This window comes from Sturnira hondurensis, unplaced genomic scaffold (genome assembly GCF_014824575.4).
Source record: "Sturnira hondurensis isolate 20B ecotype Veracruz unplaced genomic scaffold, ASM1482457v3 Scaffold0020237, whole genome shotgun sequence".
Classification (NCBI taxonomy): Eukaryota; Metazoa; Chordata; class Mammalia; order Chiroptera; family Phyllostomidae; genus Sturnira; species Sturnira hondurensis.
Window position 1 is genome coordinate 7,038,080 of NW_028092868.1, and position 16,018 is coordinate 7,054,097.

The following is a 16,018-nucleotide window of genomic DNA, read 5'->3' on the forward strand; positions in this document are numbered from 1 at the left end:
GGTTCCTCTGAACTACTATCTACAATAGTACAAAATAAGCGATAATACAAAATAAGCACTTTATGGATAACTACTTTATACTTCGATTTTTCAACTTCTTACAGCTACCCACAGCTGGCTGTCCTAAAACTATTAAAAAGAATCAGTCTAAGTACAAGCAACCCTTTAATGAATCTACTACATTTTACTCCAGAATTTCTCTATAAGGACATACTAAAGCATGAAAAACAAACTTACAGTTAATTCCCCACCTTGTGTGATTTGCAAAAACTATTATTACTCAGATTTCCTGTAATGTAGAGCCCAGGTAGTCCTAGACAACAATTACTTCCCTTAGGAGAAACCCAGTATGAAGATCAACACTGTTCCCCAAATGTGGCAAGTGTTAGGTAGCTAGGAAAAACAAAAACATTAACTGTCCCCATTTGTTGTTAAGTTCTTATGCCCTTAAATATATCAAAAATAACACTAAAACTTAATCTTTTACTAATGTCAGTCACTTTGTGGGTTCCACCTAACAGTAACCTCCACATCATCCCTGTCCAGGCCACACAGGTAGAGCTCTGGTAAACTCATCGGGAATGATGGACTAGGCATCACAATCAGAGATTCTTTATCATGATTAGCCTGCTTCTTCTGACTAGCACCTGAAGCCATTTCCAGGTAATAAATACTCTAAAGACAAATCACTTCCAAAATGTCTTAAACTCTGATGGCTAAGCCAATTACAGCAAATCGAAGGACAGGCCAGCATTTCGATTCATATATATATCCCTCCCAATCCAACCAACTTCTCAAGTCATGTGGACAACACCCTGGACAGTACATATGATGAGGAATGGCTTTTCAGAGATAAGAACAGAAGGTTCATCTGACAGCAAATAATCCTACATAGCAGAACATAAGCTCAGGAGTGAGACACATGGTAACATCAAAAAAAGAACAGGAAGTGCTTGGGGAGGGCAGCATTTTTTTGGTCCAAATCCATAGTTTCCAGGAGTTTGGCAACTACAACCTCCTTCCTTGAAAAAGTTTTGTAGCCTTTGCTGCCACTGTGGGTACCCAAAAACCAAAAAAGATGTTAAATGACATAGTTTGAACACTGCAGGAAAGCTTAAAAACTGGAATTAACTTTTTCTCTATCAACAATTTATAAATACAGAAAGCTCCTTATTGTTATCCACCTTAAAAAGAACCAATTTCTCTTGAAATCTTATGAAAAGGTCTAGTTAAAATGTAAATTGTACATAAAACTGGTATGGTGTAATTTCTATTTTTGTGAACAATGATGAAAGCACACTTAAAATATGCATTCAAAATACTAAAAAGAACCTGATTCTACTGATAGGACTCTATTTGGAAGAGGCTTACACAACTGTGAAGGATCTTGTTAGTTCACTTACCACTCTGCAATAAAAACAAAACATCCCCTAACGTATTTTTATACATTTTATTCATCGATTTTATAAAACAGAATCTGAAATGACTACTTTCGGACCTTTAGTTGAACTATAATTTCCCTTAAATTATAGTAACCATATGTCCAAATGGTAATGTAAAATACAGCATTTGTATGTACATAGGTACACACATAAACAATACTTTTTTCTTTATGGAACACTACGTATTTACTACTTCTAACGAGCAATCTGTGCAGACTACAGTTATGCAAAAGATTACTAACCTGGATGAAAAATTTTAAATGCCTGTAAGTACCCATTTACCAATGAGAAATACTGTATCACGGAGGCATATCTCTATCTTAATAAAGGCTCAAGGAACTGTGACTTAAAAATTTGTATATTAAAAAACTATAATAGCTCTTATCATTGGGAACTACTTATGAATGTTAATAGTTATGAAGCAACCATGAAAAATTCTACAGCTTTTAAAATTAGCAGATATTAACTACTGAATATCAAACACTAGTCATAAATTTCATTAAAGGATTTTAGAAAACTTAGAGGACAACAAATTAGAGACAGAAAGGATCCAAATTAGCTCATAACCATAATGCTACTTAAAAAAAATCAGTTTCAGTACTGGCACATAATATACTCTCCAACTAAAGGAATAATGAAATTTTCTCCCAACAATACAACATTCAGAAGCAGCAATCCTGGTCTTTCAAGCTATACTGATACATCCCAAGTCCTTAGAACAGTGCCCGAAACACAGCACTCAGCACCTCTTGAATGTGTGAAAAAATGGGAGAACAGGCAGGAACAAGCAAAGCTATAGATCAGAGAGTTGACACTACACAGGTTTATCAGAATGCTGAATGAGTTGATGTCAAATGTGAGCTATCCCATATTTCAGCAATAATCTGAGGTAGAACTCAGACTCCAAGAACTCCACTCTTCCTAGAAAACTTGTATAATATTACTTAAAACACTAAATAATTCTAAACTCTGCTAAAAAACGTTCAGCACTGGTTTAGCAGGAAAACATTACTCACAAATTCTTCAACACAGTTCACTGTGAGCATTCAAAGAGCACTCCATGCTCTTTGGTCAATATTTCTCACTTTGTAGTTTCTCACATTTACTTAGAAAAAAACTTCAAAGATTCAAAAATCCCTTCAAAATACTTAATTCCCCCTAAGTATATCTCACATATATATACATAGAGCAGTCTCCACACACTGACACTAGTATATATTTTTATTACAACTTCAGAAGTCTGAATGAGGCATATTCTTTTAAATTTTAAGAATTCAGAGAGGTCAAGTTCTTTGGGTGAGTCTCTTAGTTAACTACGACAATTATATTAATAAAGTCTTTCCCGGATGAAAACTCCACTTTAGAAAACTCATGCTTTAAAAAGTGAGTACAAACTCCCTTTTTCCTCCTCATAGGATGTCTATGATTCTAAGGAAGGAAACCCCAAGATCTTTCTCTAGTTTTACTGTTTTAAAATCTCCTGTTCAATTGTTAGTTTATCTTGATATATACGTGGTATTGTAGCGATATGAGCAAGTACGTCCATTTCTCTGTTACAACAGAACATTTTAAGTGCTTGCCATTCATTGACTACCTGAATCAGATGGAGCATCCAAAGTTACACCCTATATACTGAACACCGCAAGCGGACGACTCAACGTAAGGCTAGAAGGAGAAAGTTTCTGAACAGAGTATGTCTGCGGTCTGTCACCGAATCCTACAGAGTAAAGTAACCCAGGGGAGTGACTACTCATTCTTTGGGGCTTCCAGGGCTAAGAAATGGAGTATTGTCCAATTCGTTCCTGTTTGCTTCTCCTGACCCTCCTACGCGAGAGGAGGCAATTGATGCACAAGTTTGTAAAGTGCTTGGGAAGCTTGTGGACGAAAGATGCTTTAAACACACGAGATTATTAGTGTATTACTACTGAGCATTACGTGGAACCACTGTCCCTGCGTCGGGGGTGGACTGATAGCATAACGCTTCCTGAGGACTGGGGGAGACAGAAAAAGGACAGTCCCCTTCATCACCGTAAAGGTTCGGGTGGCCGTCCCTCAGGGTGGGTTATTTTGTGAATCCACACGTGAAAAGTTACACGCAGGCCCCACACAAGGAGAACTTCAACTGTCCCCATCCTCGCAGGTCTGAGAGTCCCGGGAACTGAGAGGGGAGAGGAGCACTAGAGGTTAGGGCTACACCCCAGTAATATGGAAAAGGTGCAGGGACCGGCGAAGGGGTCCCAGCCACAACTGACGCCCGCGGGGCTGCTGAAACAGTTCCGGGCGGGGGCGCGGCGCCGGGCGCGGGGAACGGCCAGGCCCCGCGCCGCCCCGTTGCCGGGAAGGCTCGCGCCCCGCGGCCGGCGGCTTGGGGGAGGGGAGACAGGGCCTGCGGCCTGTTACGGGAGTTCAGCCCGGGCCTCGCGTGCGGCTCTCAGCCCGGCCCCCGGCCCCGGGGTCTCGGGTGCCGAGTAGAGACTCACCGGAAAGGCCCGGATCCGCATTTTGGTGTCCTTCCGGCTGCCCGTGCCTTTGCTCAGATTCGACATGGTTCCCGCACCCTCCCGGCCGCGGCTGTGGGTCGCTCTCCGAGGCGCCGGTGTCACATTTAAGGCGGGCGGGCAGGCGAGGGGCGACGCTGGGGGCGGCGGCGCGGCCCCCGGGCTAGGCTGGGGAGCTGGCCGGCCCCTGGGCGGCCGCGGTGGGGGCGGCGGCAGCTGGAGCTCCGGCGGCTGAGGCTCGGCTGGGGGTACTGCGCTGGCGCGGCTGCTCCGCTGGGTCCCCCTCACGTCCGACTCAGCTCCTTTTATCGCGCTCCGCGATGGCGGCGGCGGCGGCGACGGACAAACATCTCACTGCGCAAGCCGAACGTCCTCCTCCTCCTTCTCCTCCTCCGCCTCAGCGAGACAAGATCCGGCCCAGAGGGTGGAGGGGGTGGAGGGAGGGAGGAGAGCCGGAGAGCGGAGAGACTTGGGGGAGGGAGGTGGGAGGACGGGAGGAGGCGGCGGACGGCCGCCGCGTTCGGAAAAGGGACGTTCAAATCTCGCGAGAAGAGGACTAGCGCGCTACCCCAGGGGAGGCGGGGCGAAGGCCGGGGGCGGGAGGAGGGAGTGGGGAGTTGGGAAAGTGGGAGGGACCAGCGGGGCGGGGAAGTGGGGAAAGGGGCGGGGCTGAGAGCGAGAGGAGTAAATCGCCCATCGGAAAGGGGAGCGTCGAAGACCGGGTACTGGGCGAAGGTGGTTGCTGATTGGTGGAGCGCGGAGCGGGTATTGGTCAGGTGGACTCAGTGGGCGGGTAAAGTTTGGGGAGCCCCAGACGGATTGTAGTGGGGTGGGTCCGGCTGAGCTGGGCCTGGGCTGGGGTTGGGTTTGGGGGTGGGATTGGGGCGGGGATTGGGGCGGGTGGATAGTCTCGGGAGGAGCGTGGGTGCAAGGTGGATGACTACGTCCTAGAACTGGTTCCTGTGTTTTTCTAGGGCATGTGGACTAGGGATGAATCTTGAGCAGAAGCCAGCAAGTTGAAAAGAAGAGTTTGCAGGAGGCACCTGCTGTGTCACATCAGGGTCCTGTATGCTTGACAAGGTATTCAGATTGGATGTGCATACCCCAACTCTAGGACTGAGGGGTGGAGACATTAATCCACAAAATTTCCTTAAACTGCAGAAGCTCCAGGGCCTCTTCAATCACTGATACTCTCTGAGGGACCCAGGACCTTTTAGTTTTAAAATTTGTTTTCCTTATCATTGAAATAAAATGCCAACTCCCTTAATGCAGTGCAATATTTTGGTAAATGGTGTTAAACAGAAGGTATGATATGAACCTATATTTAACCTAACAATCAAGAGTATTGTTAACCACTACCAAGAGTGTTTTGAAAGACAGAATTATTGTCTTTGCTTCAATTTAGTGCAAATTTGGAAGTTTTTTTTTCCATTGTAGTCAAAACACCTAGTTTGATTCATCAATGATGAATTTTACTTTCTAATTTGCTTCTTTGCCCCAGTGATGTTATATTTGCGGGTCTGACACTGCAGAGAAATTTATGCATTCCCACTAAAGTTTGTGGTCTCATTTTAAGTAAGAAGCTACTGTTGGGATGGGTATCTGCATTTGGAAGCTGGGGTTTTATATGTGTGTGTGTGTGTGTGTGTGTGTGCGCCATATATATTTTAATTGGTACACTGAAATGCACTTTTCTATACATTGTTGAATTTGCCCTAAATTAACTTGATCTTAATGACTGTATTTGAGTGTATGCTTCATCCCCTACTTGGTTGAAGTGCCCCATTTGAAAATATATTTTCTTTTTTGTTTTGCAGTATTGGTCAATCAAAACATGAGCTTAAGAAATGAGGATGTTGCTTGAAGTAATGTCTGTGTAAACAATGAAGCTAAAAATAGGTCATCATCAACTGGGTTGATAAGGTAAGATTGGGAGGGACTCCAATGTAAATATGAGATAATATGAGTCTTGGATAGGAGCTCACAATCTGTATGGTGATTGAACCTTCATTTGTGTGGTCATTAGAATACAAGAACCAATGTTTTTTAAAATTGATTGTAATGTCATATGGCCCAGTTTCTTAATATAAGAATATACAAGTATGTTCTGGAACCATGGGTTTGATTCCTAGCTCTATCAGCTTACTAGCTATATTTCCTGCTTTCTGGGGAAAAGACTTGATTTTTGTGCTTGGCATTCCTCATTTGTAAAATAAGGATAATAATACTTCCTTCTTGTGCTGCCATGAAATTTAAATGAATTAATATATTTCAAAAAGCCTGAGAGCAGTGCTCAACGTAAAGTAGCCAATGAACACCTGTTGGCTATTATTAGCATGAATAATGTAGGCCAAGTTTATACTATAAATTTAGAAACAATATATATGTTTCTAAAAAGAGATATTTCTATGCTTTTATAAAAATGAATTTTATTTTAAAATGGAGCCAGTCTCCAACACTTGGATTTCACAAACCAATAAAATACTTTCAAAAACCTGGAGAACCAATATAGATTCCCCAACTTTATGTTGGCAAATAAGGGCATTAAAAAGGAATAACTAGCATAAACTAGGTCCAATGTGGTTTGGGTTTTTTTAGTATTTTAACCACATAAATGGGGAAGGGTTAATTTTTGAATAAAGGACGGTATCTTAAAATGATTAATTTAGCTTTATGAAGTACAATCCACTGAGCTGATATTTCTCATTTCACTGTGAACCTGAGAAACTGTCATGGGCCCACATTTAGGAATCCTGTACAGTAAGGCATATTTCCATGTAACTGTGATGCTATAATCACCCTTTAATTTGTTTGTTTTGTGAACACATTTTTCATATGTTGGTTTTGTTTAAGCAAAATTTGACTGCATTTCAAAGAATCACTCTCAACTATGTCTTCTGTTAGGCTTTTAATCACAAAGACCCAGAAAAAGCCTTTAAAATAAATTCATCTGCCACTGCTACTAAGAAATTTATTGCTCATTTGTTTGTCCAGTTATCTCTTCATTTATTCAAGAAATATTTATTTAATGGCTGCTATATATTAGGCACTAAGGAGAATAAGACAGCTGAGACCTTCCATCACAGACTCCATAGCTCTTTTCCACATCTCAGATTTGGAAACCACAGAACCACGTTGGATTTGGCAACAACTGCTTATATACTCCAGTTCAGAACTCAGAGATTTTTTCCTTCCTAAGAAACAAGCCTCCTCAACATGTACGTGAAATACTCTTTAAAGCAGCAGCAGACTGTTCTATACTCAGTGATATCCTGGACTTGCAACTAGCAAATTAACTTTCAAGAGATTAATTTTTATGTCAACTGCCACCTGATCTAGCAGAGAAAGCAGTGTTGGAATTGGAACTCACTGGATGTTGCCTGCCTGTGGGTTGGTATTCCCACTTTTGCTGACGGTGTCCTAACACAGGAAAACAGTGGCTCCATTTCCATTTATTCATAGGGGGCACGTGCTGTCAAAGCTGGAAGGCTGAGTGGGCCAGCCCCTGTTCTACATCTCCGTCTAGAATTGGCAAGTATGCATTGTGAGAAGCCAGGAATAGGGAACAGCCTCTTCTTGGCTATGAGTTTCTAGGCATCCAGGATACCAAGCAGGTCTGATACACTTTAATCACTGTATCAGACCTGCTGATTTGGTTGTGCTAATATTGGTTATTAAAAGAGCTGAGGGCCTACCAATTCACTTAGAAAAACCTGTTCAAAGGTTTTGAATAGAAAAAGACTGGGTTAGGGAAAGATGTATGTTTTTCAAACTGGAAGGGGAAGATTTTACATACCCTCCTGTAAACCTTCCTTACATTCTATGAACATGAGGGCTAGATTTTCTACATTTTTACTTGTCTCCACCAGGCAACTAATAAGTATTGTAGGCCATTAGATTTGGATCTATTTATAGCAGTAACATTCATATGTGCTTTCTGAGATGACGAGTCAGAGGAGTGTCCCATTGAAACATAACCACAGACACTTATTCCTTTCCTTACATATCTCATCAAAACAAGGACTGTATGAGACATAAAGAATTTTAAAAAAATCTCAAAATGCCATAAAAATCCATCTCCATTTTTCACCCCATTGACGTGCTGCATAAAATCAACTCGCTTGCAGCTCTGGAAACTCTAGTTGCCCTCGACAGTGTTCTGTTTGTTGCCCATTTTTCTAATAAATGACTATTTTTGAAATAAAAATATTTATATGTACCACCACAGAACATAAATCCTCAGTTGAAAGTTAGACACGCCGCATCCATGTCATTTTGCTTTGAAGACAAAGAATTTCCTTTTATTGATAATAGTAACTGTATCAGGAAATCTGCAGGGAACAATCACAAATCTGCATCGCTTTCATTCATGATTAGGAAAGAGTGCGGTGACATAAGTCAGCAGGGAAGCTTTGTGAAGTCAGCATCTGTCTTTGTGAAGTCAGTTCATTTGGGAGCTGGGAGAAAGCATGGCCCCAAAGACCTGTAAAAGTCAACTGAAATTCTGTGTTAGATTTTTAGTGAGCATATGAGTTATGAGTACAGCAGTCAACACATGTAATAAAATAGCATTATCTTTAAATTTCAATAAGCTATTCATCTTTAGTTCATGATAAAACTGTATTCTTTCGTATATCTAGAACTAGTAAAAGTCAAAATCTTAAAACAAAGGATTGCTGGTAGAGATTCAAAATAAGCTTTAAGAGACTAGCAAATAAGGAAGAAAATGGGCCAATTTCTAGCCCCAAAGCGATACAGTGAATGATTTTCTAGAGATAAGTTTATTTGTGGTTATGGCTTCTGAATCTTCTAATTCTTGAGGGAGCGGATGATTGGACAGAAGACCCCTTTAACGTGCAGTCTTGAGAGAGGGACAACATGGACGCCTCTTGAGGATGAAACTGACAACTTTGTGTATAACCCAGTTAAAACACCTTTTAGAGAGTTTTCATTTCTGAGGCCTTTTGAACTGGTCCTTCTCCACTACTGTAATCCTTGTGGACCAGTGCCTCTTCCTACGTGGACCTACGTCTTTTGAGAAGAGTTGCTTTAGATGCTTGGATTGTTAAGGCAGTTTCACATTCTTTTACTAATTATTATAGCAACAGTTGTCCTCTGGCAGAGTATTGCTCCCTTTTAGCTCCCTGATTTCTTATTTTAAAGGATTTTCCCATTGTTGGTGTTGGTGGGTGGTGGTGTCCACTTCCTGTCACAATAGCCAAGCAGGCCTGGTTCTCCTCCTCCATTCTGCAGATCGGCCTGGGGATGTATAATGTAGACTCAGGCAGTCAGACCCTCTCCCAGAAACTCTTGAGTAGGCGAATGAAGGACATGGGGCCCGTTGGTGAGCACACAGGCAGTGGTCATGGGTGGCCTCGGCTCTTCCCACTGAATGACTTTAGCTGTGATTCCTGTCCCTCCACTTCCCAGCAGTCCTTTGACTCCTGCTTGTTCTGCTTCCCTGGTCACCCCCCCTACCACCTCCCCTGATTTCTGTGACTCCAAACATGCCTTCCCCAAATTGCATTTTTTGCTTAAAATAGTCAAAGTTTGTTTCTGCTGTGTATCAATCAGGGTCCTGGCAGGAAACAGATGGCTGACTCTAAGAGGGAATTGGAAGTGGCTTTGCTGCAGGGACTGTTTACAGAAGTGTGGGCAGAGTTAGGGAGTGATCAGGGACATTGAAGTATCTCGGGACTAGCTACAGCAGGGAGCCTTGCAGCACTTCTTAGGCTAGAAGGGGTGAGAGTAGAGGTGGCCACCAGAACCCGGAGAGAAAATTCTCTCCATAGCTGTGGGAGAGATCTGCCTGAGAAGCTGAAGCCTTAAGGAAGGACCCAGGCTACTGGTTCTGTGTGGAGGCAGCCAGGGGACAAAAATACCTTGGCCTCACTCTCCTCCTGTCTTCAGACTTTTGGCTGGTACTTCCCAATGGATGAAACTAACTGAAAACTGGGAAGCAAAGGAGCCCTTGATGGAGCTCATGAAGGTCAGCCTTCCAAGACCCAGAGTGGAGTGAAGGGTGGATAATAGATCTAAAGAGGCATCTAAGGACTATCCATGTAGAGTGCTTGTGGACAAGACTTGGGCTGATGAAGGGAAGAGATACTTCCACATTCTCTTTTAAAAGCCCCTCATATTGTTGGAGTCTTTGCACTGTAGGAAGGTGGCTTGCTGAGTAGGTAAGTGGAGAGCGATACCCAAGCCACATGTCCGACAAGTGCTGTCCATACCTGAAGGATGGAACACCTGTTTGTTTCCTTGATCAAAGATGCCAACTGCCTTTGACCCTGTGAAGCTATGAGGCTGAACTTCTCTGGGTGGTAGACAGGGCCCTTTGGCTGTTTTTACTTGCATTAGAACCACCATATAGGGTAGCAGTGGCTGGCTGTGCTTTGCCACTACACTAACATTTTCAACTATGAAATAACGAAGTACCGTGGCAAAGAGGGCCAGCGCTGGACTGAGACAACCTGGATCCTAATCTGAGTCCTGCCATGTATCAAACGAGCCCCATTTATTCTCTTGGATAAAATTAGGTTAATAATAGTACCAACTTCACAAGGCCAGTGTGAGAATTAAATGAAACAATGTAGCTAAGGTGTGTAGCCCATCTGACTGTAGTCTGAACTCCAGGAATATGAACAACTCTTTTATGGTTAATTCTTAATTCCATTTTTGACTTTTATTCATGCAGCCCCCACGTCGTCCTACTTGCTTGTCTGTTTCTCAGTGCCCAGCCCCTCACCCTGACTCAGCAGCCTCCCTGTCCTGTGTGTCTGGTGTCTACACTTCAGGCTCTCAGTCACATCGCTCTCCGGTCAGTGTTCTTCTTCCCGGTAAATTTGGCTTCTGTAGGCCTATTCACTAGCGGCCTCTGATCAATGGAGGAAGATCCCAAATTACCTGTCCTCCCAGGGAGGCCCAGGAGCCGCAAGCCTTCACAAAACAACTGACAAGAAGAACTGATGATGGGAACTCTGCTTTGACTTTCAAGCCAGGTCAGAATCTTCCCCAAGCTGTAAATCCCTAAGATACCTCCCCTGTGTGTTGGGTTCCCCACTGTCCTAGGATTGACATGCTTATTTGTTATGCTTATTTGAAGGGCAAACAGTGGACTTTTTAAAAATAAATGCACAAACTGTCACTTCTCATGATCTTTCATAGACTGTACTGTTTCTTTCCAAAATGCACAAATTATAAACTTGGGCTACGGAAAGTCCTCATCTGTGCTGTGCACTCCTTTCCCCGCTGCCATGACACATTTGCCCTGCACGAGAGGACAGCAAGGCTGGACCTCACATCATTACAACGACCAAAAGGCGATGAGTCTCGCTGTCGATGGCGAGTGCACGGCAAATTAAAGGTATCCTTAAATTTGTCATTAAATATATGGTGCTATCTAACCTGAAGTCGTTTTTAGATGTACTGATAAAAAGGCCAGTCCTTTTCATAATTGTCTTCCGACTTTTAGCAGCAAAAGAAATGGGCCCTATGGGTCTAGTTTGATCAACTCATTTGCCATCAGCCTTTAGTGTAATGTTAGGTGGTAGTCTAACATTACACTAACCAGTGATATGTGGTAACAAGTGACCATGGGTAGGGATAGAGAAGAATTACAAATTAATTTACTATAAGTAATATCGCTTTTTAAAACAAGGTAGCAGGCTCTCCTCTGTATCTATACCTGGCATGTAATTTGAACTCAAAGACTATTAGCAATTACCTCGTGGTTGTATCGGAGGAATCAAGTATATAAGCAACTCAAGAAATATGTGAAATTAAATAACTCTTAACAATGAAGGTTGTCCATAAAAATAATGCATCTGGATCAGCTAAATTACTTTTTGGTGCAAGTAACAGCAAACCCAACCCGAACTGGCATAAACAGTAATCAAATCTATTATCTCACCCATAGCAAGGGGTCCGGAGTTAGCATGAGTTCCAGACATGGTACGTCAGGGCTCTGGCTCGGCTTTGGAGCAGCTCTCTGGGCCCTGGCTTTGGCTGCTGGGAAGGTGGCTGCAGTCATTTCAGGTGTCACTTACAGATACAACAAAGTCTAGACTAGAGGAAGATGAGAGACAGACTGTGTCTTTTTTCTGGATCTGTGTTATGAGCTAGAAAACTATTCCCAGAAGCAGTCTCTTCATGGTTTGTTGGCCAAGATTAGGTTACATGTCTCTATTAACCCACTCAGTGGCAAGGGGGAGTGGGCATCGTTTATACTAATTGGGGTAGAAGTTGGGAGCCAGCTACTGCCACCTACCAGTACAGAGCACGTTAATCTCCAAAGAGATTTTCCTTGGTGATGGGTGGGTCTCAGGGAGTATGAAGGGAAATGTGTGCATGCACATGTGTGCACGTGTGTGCATGTGTGTGTAATAATAGGGTGTTGGGCTAATGACAAGGGCATGATCTTGGCTCCAACTATATTAAAAGTGTAATTCAAACACGGATGAAGAGATAAAAAAGAAACACACCACAGCCAGGAACACACAGAAGGTACAGCTTGTCTCAAAAAGGTACGATGGGCTTGCGCATTTACACCAACACCCACACCCCCCTCTTAGGGAGCACAGGCTTCTCTTTCAGAGGCACTAGAGAAACGTTACTGTCCTCTCCCTGCTTGTATGAGGTTGACAGACAAGGGTAGCCACAGGCAAATGAGGACAAGTGGGTTGGTTGCCCACACAGAACAGTTTGACAGGTGATTAACAGACCTCTTTCCTCTCCAAACCCTCCACTCCAAAAACAAAAGCAAAGCAAAACTCAATGCACAAAAACACAGAGGGACCCAACTAGCTCTTCGCTGAGGTGTATGAGAGAGTGAGATAGGGAACATAGTGTGAGAGGCCCTGTGCTGTCTCTCTGAGCCCCGCAGTACCCCACTCGGAGCCCCAGGGCCAGCAGCTCTGCTATTGGATAGAGCCACCAGCACCTTGGCATTCGTTATTACATCGTGGGAACTAAGTGTGACAGGAAGCAAGCAAATTCCCTAGATGGGTGCGATCTTCAGAAAAGGGGAAAAGCAACTTCTTTAGCGTTTTCCCTGATTTCCAATAACACAAACAGAGCTGTGTAAAACACGTGGGAAAAGAATGTGGCCAAGAGACTCAAACGTGGGCCCTGCCTGAGCCAATATGTGGGGAACAGCCACGAACTTCGGCTTCTCAGGAGAGGCCCCTGGGGCCCTCTGGGAGCTCCTCCCCCCCGCCTGGCTGCTGAGGGGCGTCCTATAGTCCCTTCTTCACTCCGCTGCCTGCTTGCTGATAAGAGGTTGGCTGTTGTCCACGTTACCGTGGAAATTAAGACATCACCGCAGAATGAAGTATGACCTTTGGTTCATTTTAGGCCCTCATCAAGGGGGAGTGTGTAGGTCTGTGAACACTTTGTATTGGGATGTTTTGTTCAGAAATGTTTATACTCGATTGATGCCAAAATGTTTACCTGTCATTCTGGAACCTTGCAAGCTCTTGATCCCGGCTTTACGATTTGGTAGCAAAGGTGTATATGTCTCCCAAAGACATAAAGAGATTGTGTAAAAAGGAAAATTCCCTTGGGAATAGAAGTTCATATTTTAGGTCAGATCTAATCTTAATTTATGGCCTCCTTTTATATTCACTCACTTCCTTAAAGTATGGAAACCCCTGAAGTCAAGTTTCTGAGAATTCTTAATTTGGGTACCCTTTCGCAAAGGTGAGACGGGCTGCCAGGGACTGAACATTATCACAGGCCTGTTCCATGATGCCGCCGGGCTCACTTTACCTTCACGGCACCCCTGTGTGATTCAGTATCATTAGCATCCCGATGAAGAGCTCTGGGTGTGATTCCAGGCGCCCCACCCGTCGGCTGGACGGCCTGGGTGCCCCTCTGTAAAAAGGGAATAACAACAGTTTCTACAGGCATGAGAGAGTTTTGAGAAGTAAATGAGTTAAGGAAAGTTAAGGGCTCTTAGCACCGTGCAAATAATAAACAGCTCGTGTCTTCTCTTATTTTATCGTTTTCTTCATTTTACAGGTTGGAAAGTCATTTCTCAGAGAGACGAAGTAACTTGTCATATCTGGGGGAGGTTAAGTAATTTGCCAAAGCTCACCATGTAAGTCAATTGTGAGAGAGGAATCCATACTTTTTAAATCTACTATAAGCTTTCTCCAGTTCCAGAGTATGCACAGTTGTCTGTTGAATCATCTATTTTCATACTCAACTTCATACAGTGGAGCAGGACAAAACGCCTGAAAGTTGGGGATCAAAAATGATTTATTTTGGTATGATCCCGAGTGCTGTGTACCTAGAGGGCACTAAGAATGTTGCCGAAAGGCCAGCCCAGGCACGGAATGTCTATGCCTCAGACCTCAACAAACTATCTTGTTGTAATTTTGAGTGATGGCCTGAAAAGTGTAGTGGTAGTCATGCCTTGGGCAAGGCAAAGTGGTTTCCCCAAGGTCACCTAACTGCAGGTGACAGATCCCTGGTGGGAAGTGCACATAGTTGTGTTGCCCACAATCCTGACCACCTGCTGGACCACCCCCCTCTTCTTTGAAAAAGCTCTCAATGCATGCAGAATAAATTTAGCACAATGGATAGCAGAACCTTAAGTGACAAGAACCGAAGAATCATATTTGGGTTCTCTAGAAAAACAGCCAACAAGATTCAGCCAGCTTGCTAGATACATAGATAAATACATTTATTATAAGCATTTGACCCATCATTATGGAAGCTGAGAAGTCCTACCACTAGCTTCCCATAAGCTGGAGAGCCAGGTGTAAAAGCAGTCTGAGTCTGAAGGCCCAAGAGCCCTGAAATGCCATGTGCAAGGGCAGGAGAGGATGAAAGTCCTGGGCCAAGTGGAGAGTGACCTCTGACCTTTTGTTACACTGGAGCCCTCAAAGGATTGGATGACGCCCACCCACATTGATCAGGTTTATCTTCTCTACCTAGTCTGCTGAGTTGAGTGCTAATTTCTTCTGGAAACACCCTCACAGACACACCCGGAAATAATGTTTATCTTCTCTCTGGGCATCCCTTAGCCCAGTCAGTTGACCTATAAAATTAACCATCTGATCAGACTTTGTTTTCTGACATGACAGAAATGTACAGGCAAACCAAACAAACATACTAGCGATGAAGGCAAACTCCCTTGTGGGGTTACATTGGGGTTGGAGCAAGGCTGTGCAGTCAGTCATTCTTCGCGTCCTCTGTAGCTTCATTAATTCCATGTCACTATGATCTTTCCTCATGAAGATCATGTCTGTGTACTTTAAGACATAAGCTAGCATGTTAGAGAAAGGAACCAAAGTTTCAACAGAGGTTTTGAAGCATAATGAATTTTCTTAGTTCACCAGAAACCTTAGAAATAGATATCTGAGTGTCCCAGCTATGGTTAATTGATGTTTTTCAGTAACTGTAAAGGAACTGGGTTTGTTTGTTTGGTTTTTGTTCTGTCCAGAGTTTATTTTGTACAGAAAACGTATTATGAGAGGTGGGCAGGGTAGGTGAATGATAAAACACTTTGAACAGGTGCACTTTAGGGCATAAAAGTGTCAGAATCCTTTCTTTTAAAGTACATCCAATAGAACTCAAGATTGCTGAAGCTCTTTCCTTTGGTAGGGGACTCTTACTAATCTTTCTCTTAGTGCTACTTGTGGGGACGCTGGAGTTTGAGTGCTTAAGTTTGAGTGCTTTAAGTTTGAGTGCTTAAACCTGGCAGAATGAAACAAAAAGTCATAGAACCAGAATGTGACCTGCGTGTCATCATTGACTCTCAAAATTTATTTTTGATATCTCATTACATATTTATATATTTACTTTTAATTGAGGTATAATTGACTATAACATCATATTAATTTTGAGTGTGCAATATATGATTCAATGCATGTGCATATGACAAAGCAATCATTACAAGTGTAGTTGACATCCATCACCACAATACTAACAATTTATTTATGTGTGTGATGGAATATCTTTTTATTTATGGGTTTATTATATGTTCCCAAATAAAACAACCACCGAAGAAAAACGTGCTTTGGTTCAGCTGGCCTACAAAGCAGGATTGCCCTTTGACATTAGGATTTTAAA

The 16,018-nt window shown here is 43.0% G+C and overlaps 1 protein-coding gene and 1 long non-coding RNA gene across 3 annotated transcripts in view; one reads left to right on the forward strand and one right to left on the reverse strand.

The window, feature by feature from the left end:
* CUL3 (cullin 3) overlaps window positions 1-4,409 on the reverse strand; it is a 90,863-nt gene extending 86,454 nt beyond the window's left edge. The window contains exon 1 of one of the 2 annotated variants that reach the window (XM_037029374.1): window positions 3,923-4,409. In XM_037029374.1, the coding sequence (XP_036885269.1) occupies window positions 3,923-3,988 (66 nt within the window). In that variant the 5' untranslated portion in view covers window positions 3,989-4,409. The remainder of the gene's footprint in view (window positions 1-3,922) is intronic. The other variant, XM_037029376.1, reaches the window with a different exon arrangement.
* A 472-nt stretch (window positions 4,410-4,881) lies between these two features.
* On the forward strand, window positions 4,882-15,670 carry LOC118975416 (uncharacterized). Its single transcript, XR_005064045.1, has 3 exons — window positions 4,882-5,020; window positions 5,758-5,863; window positions 13,961-15,670. It is a non-coding gene; the product is annotated as an uncharacterized LOC118975416 (long non-coding RNA).
* The last annotated feature ends 348 nt before the right edge of the window (window positions 15,671-16,018 follow it).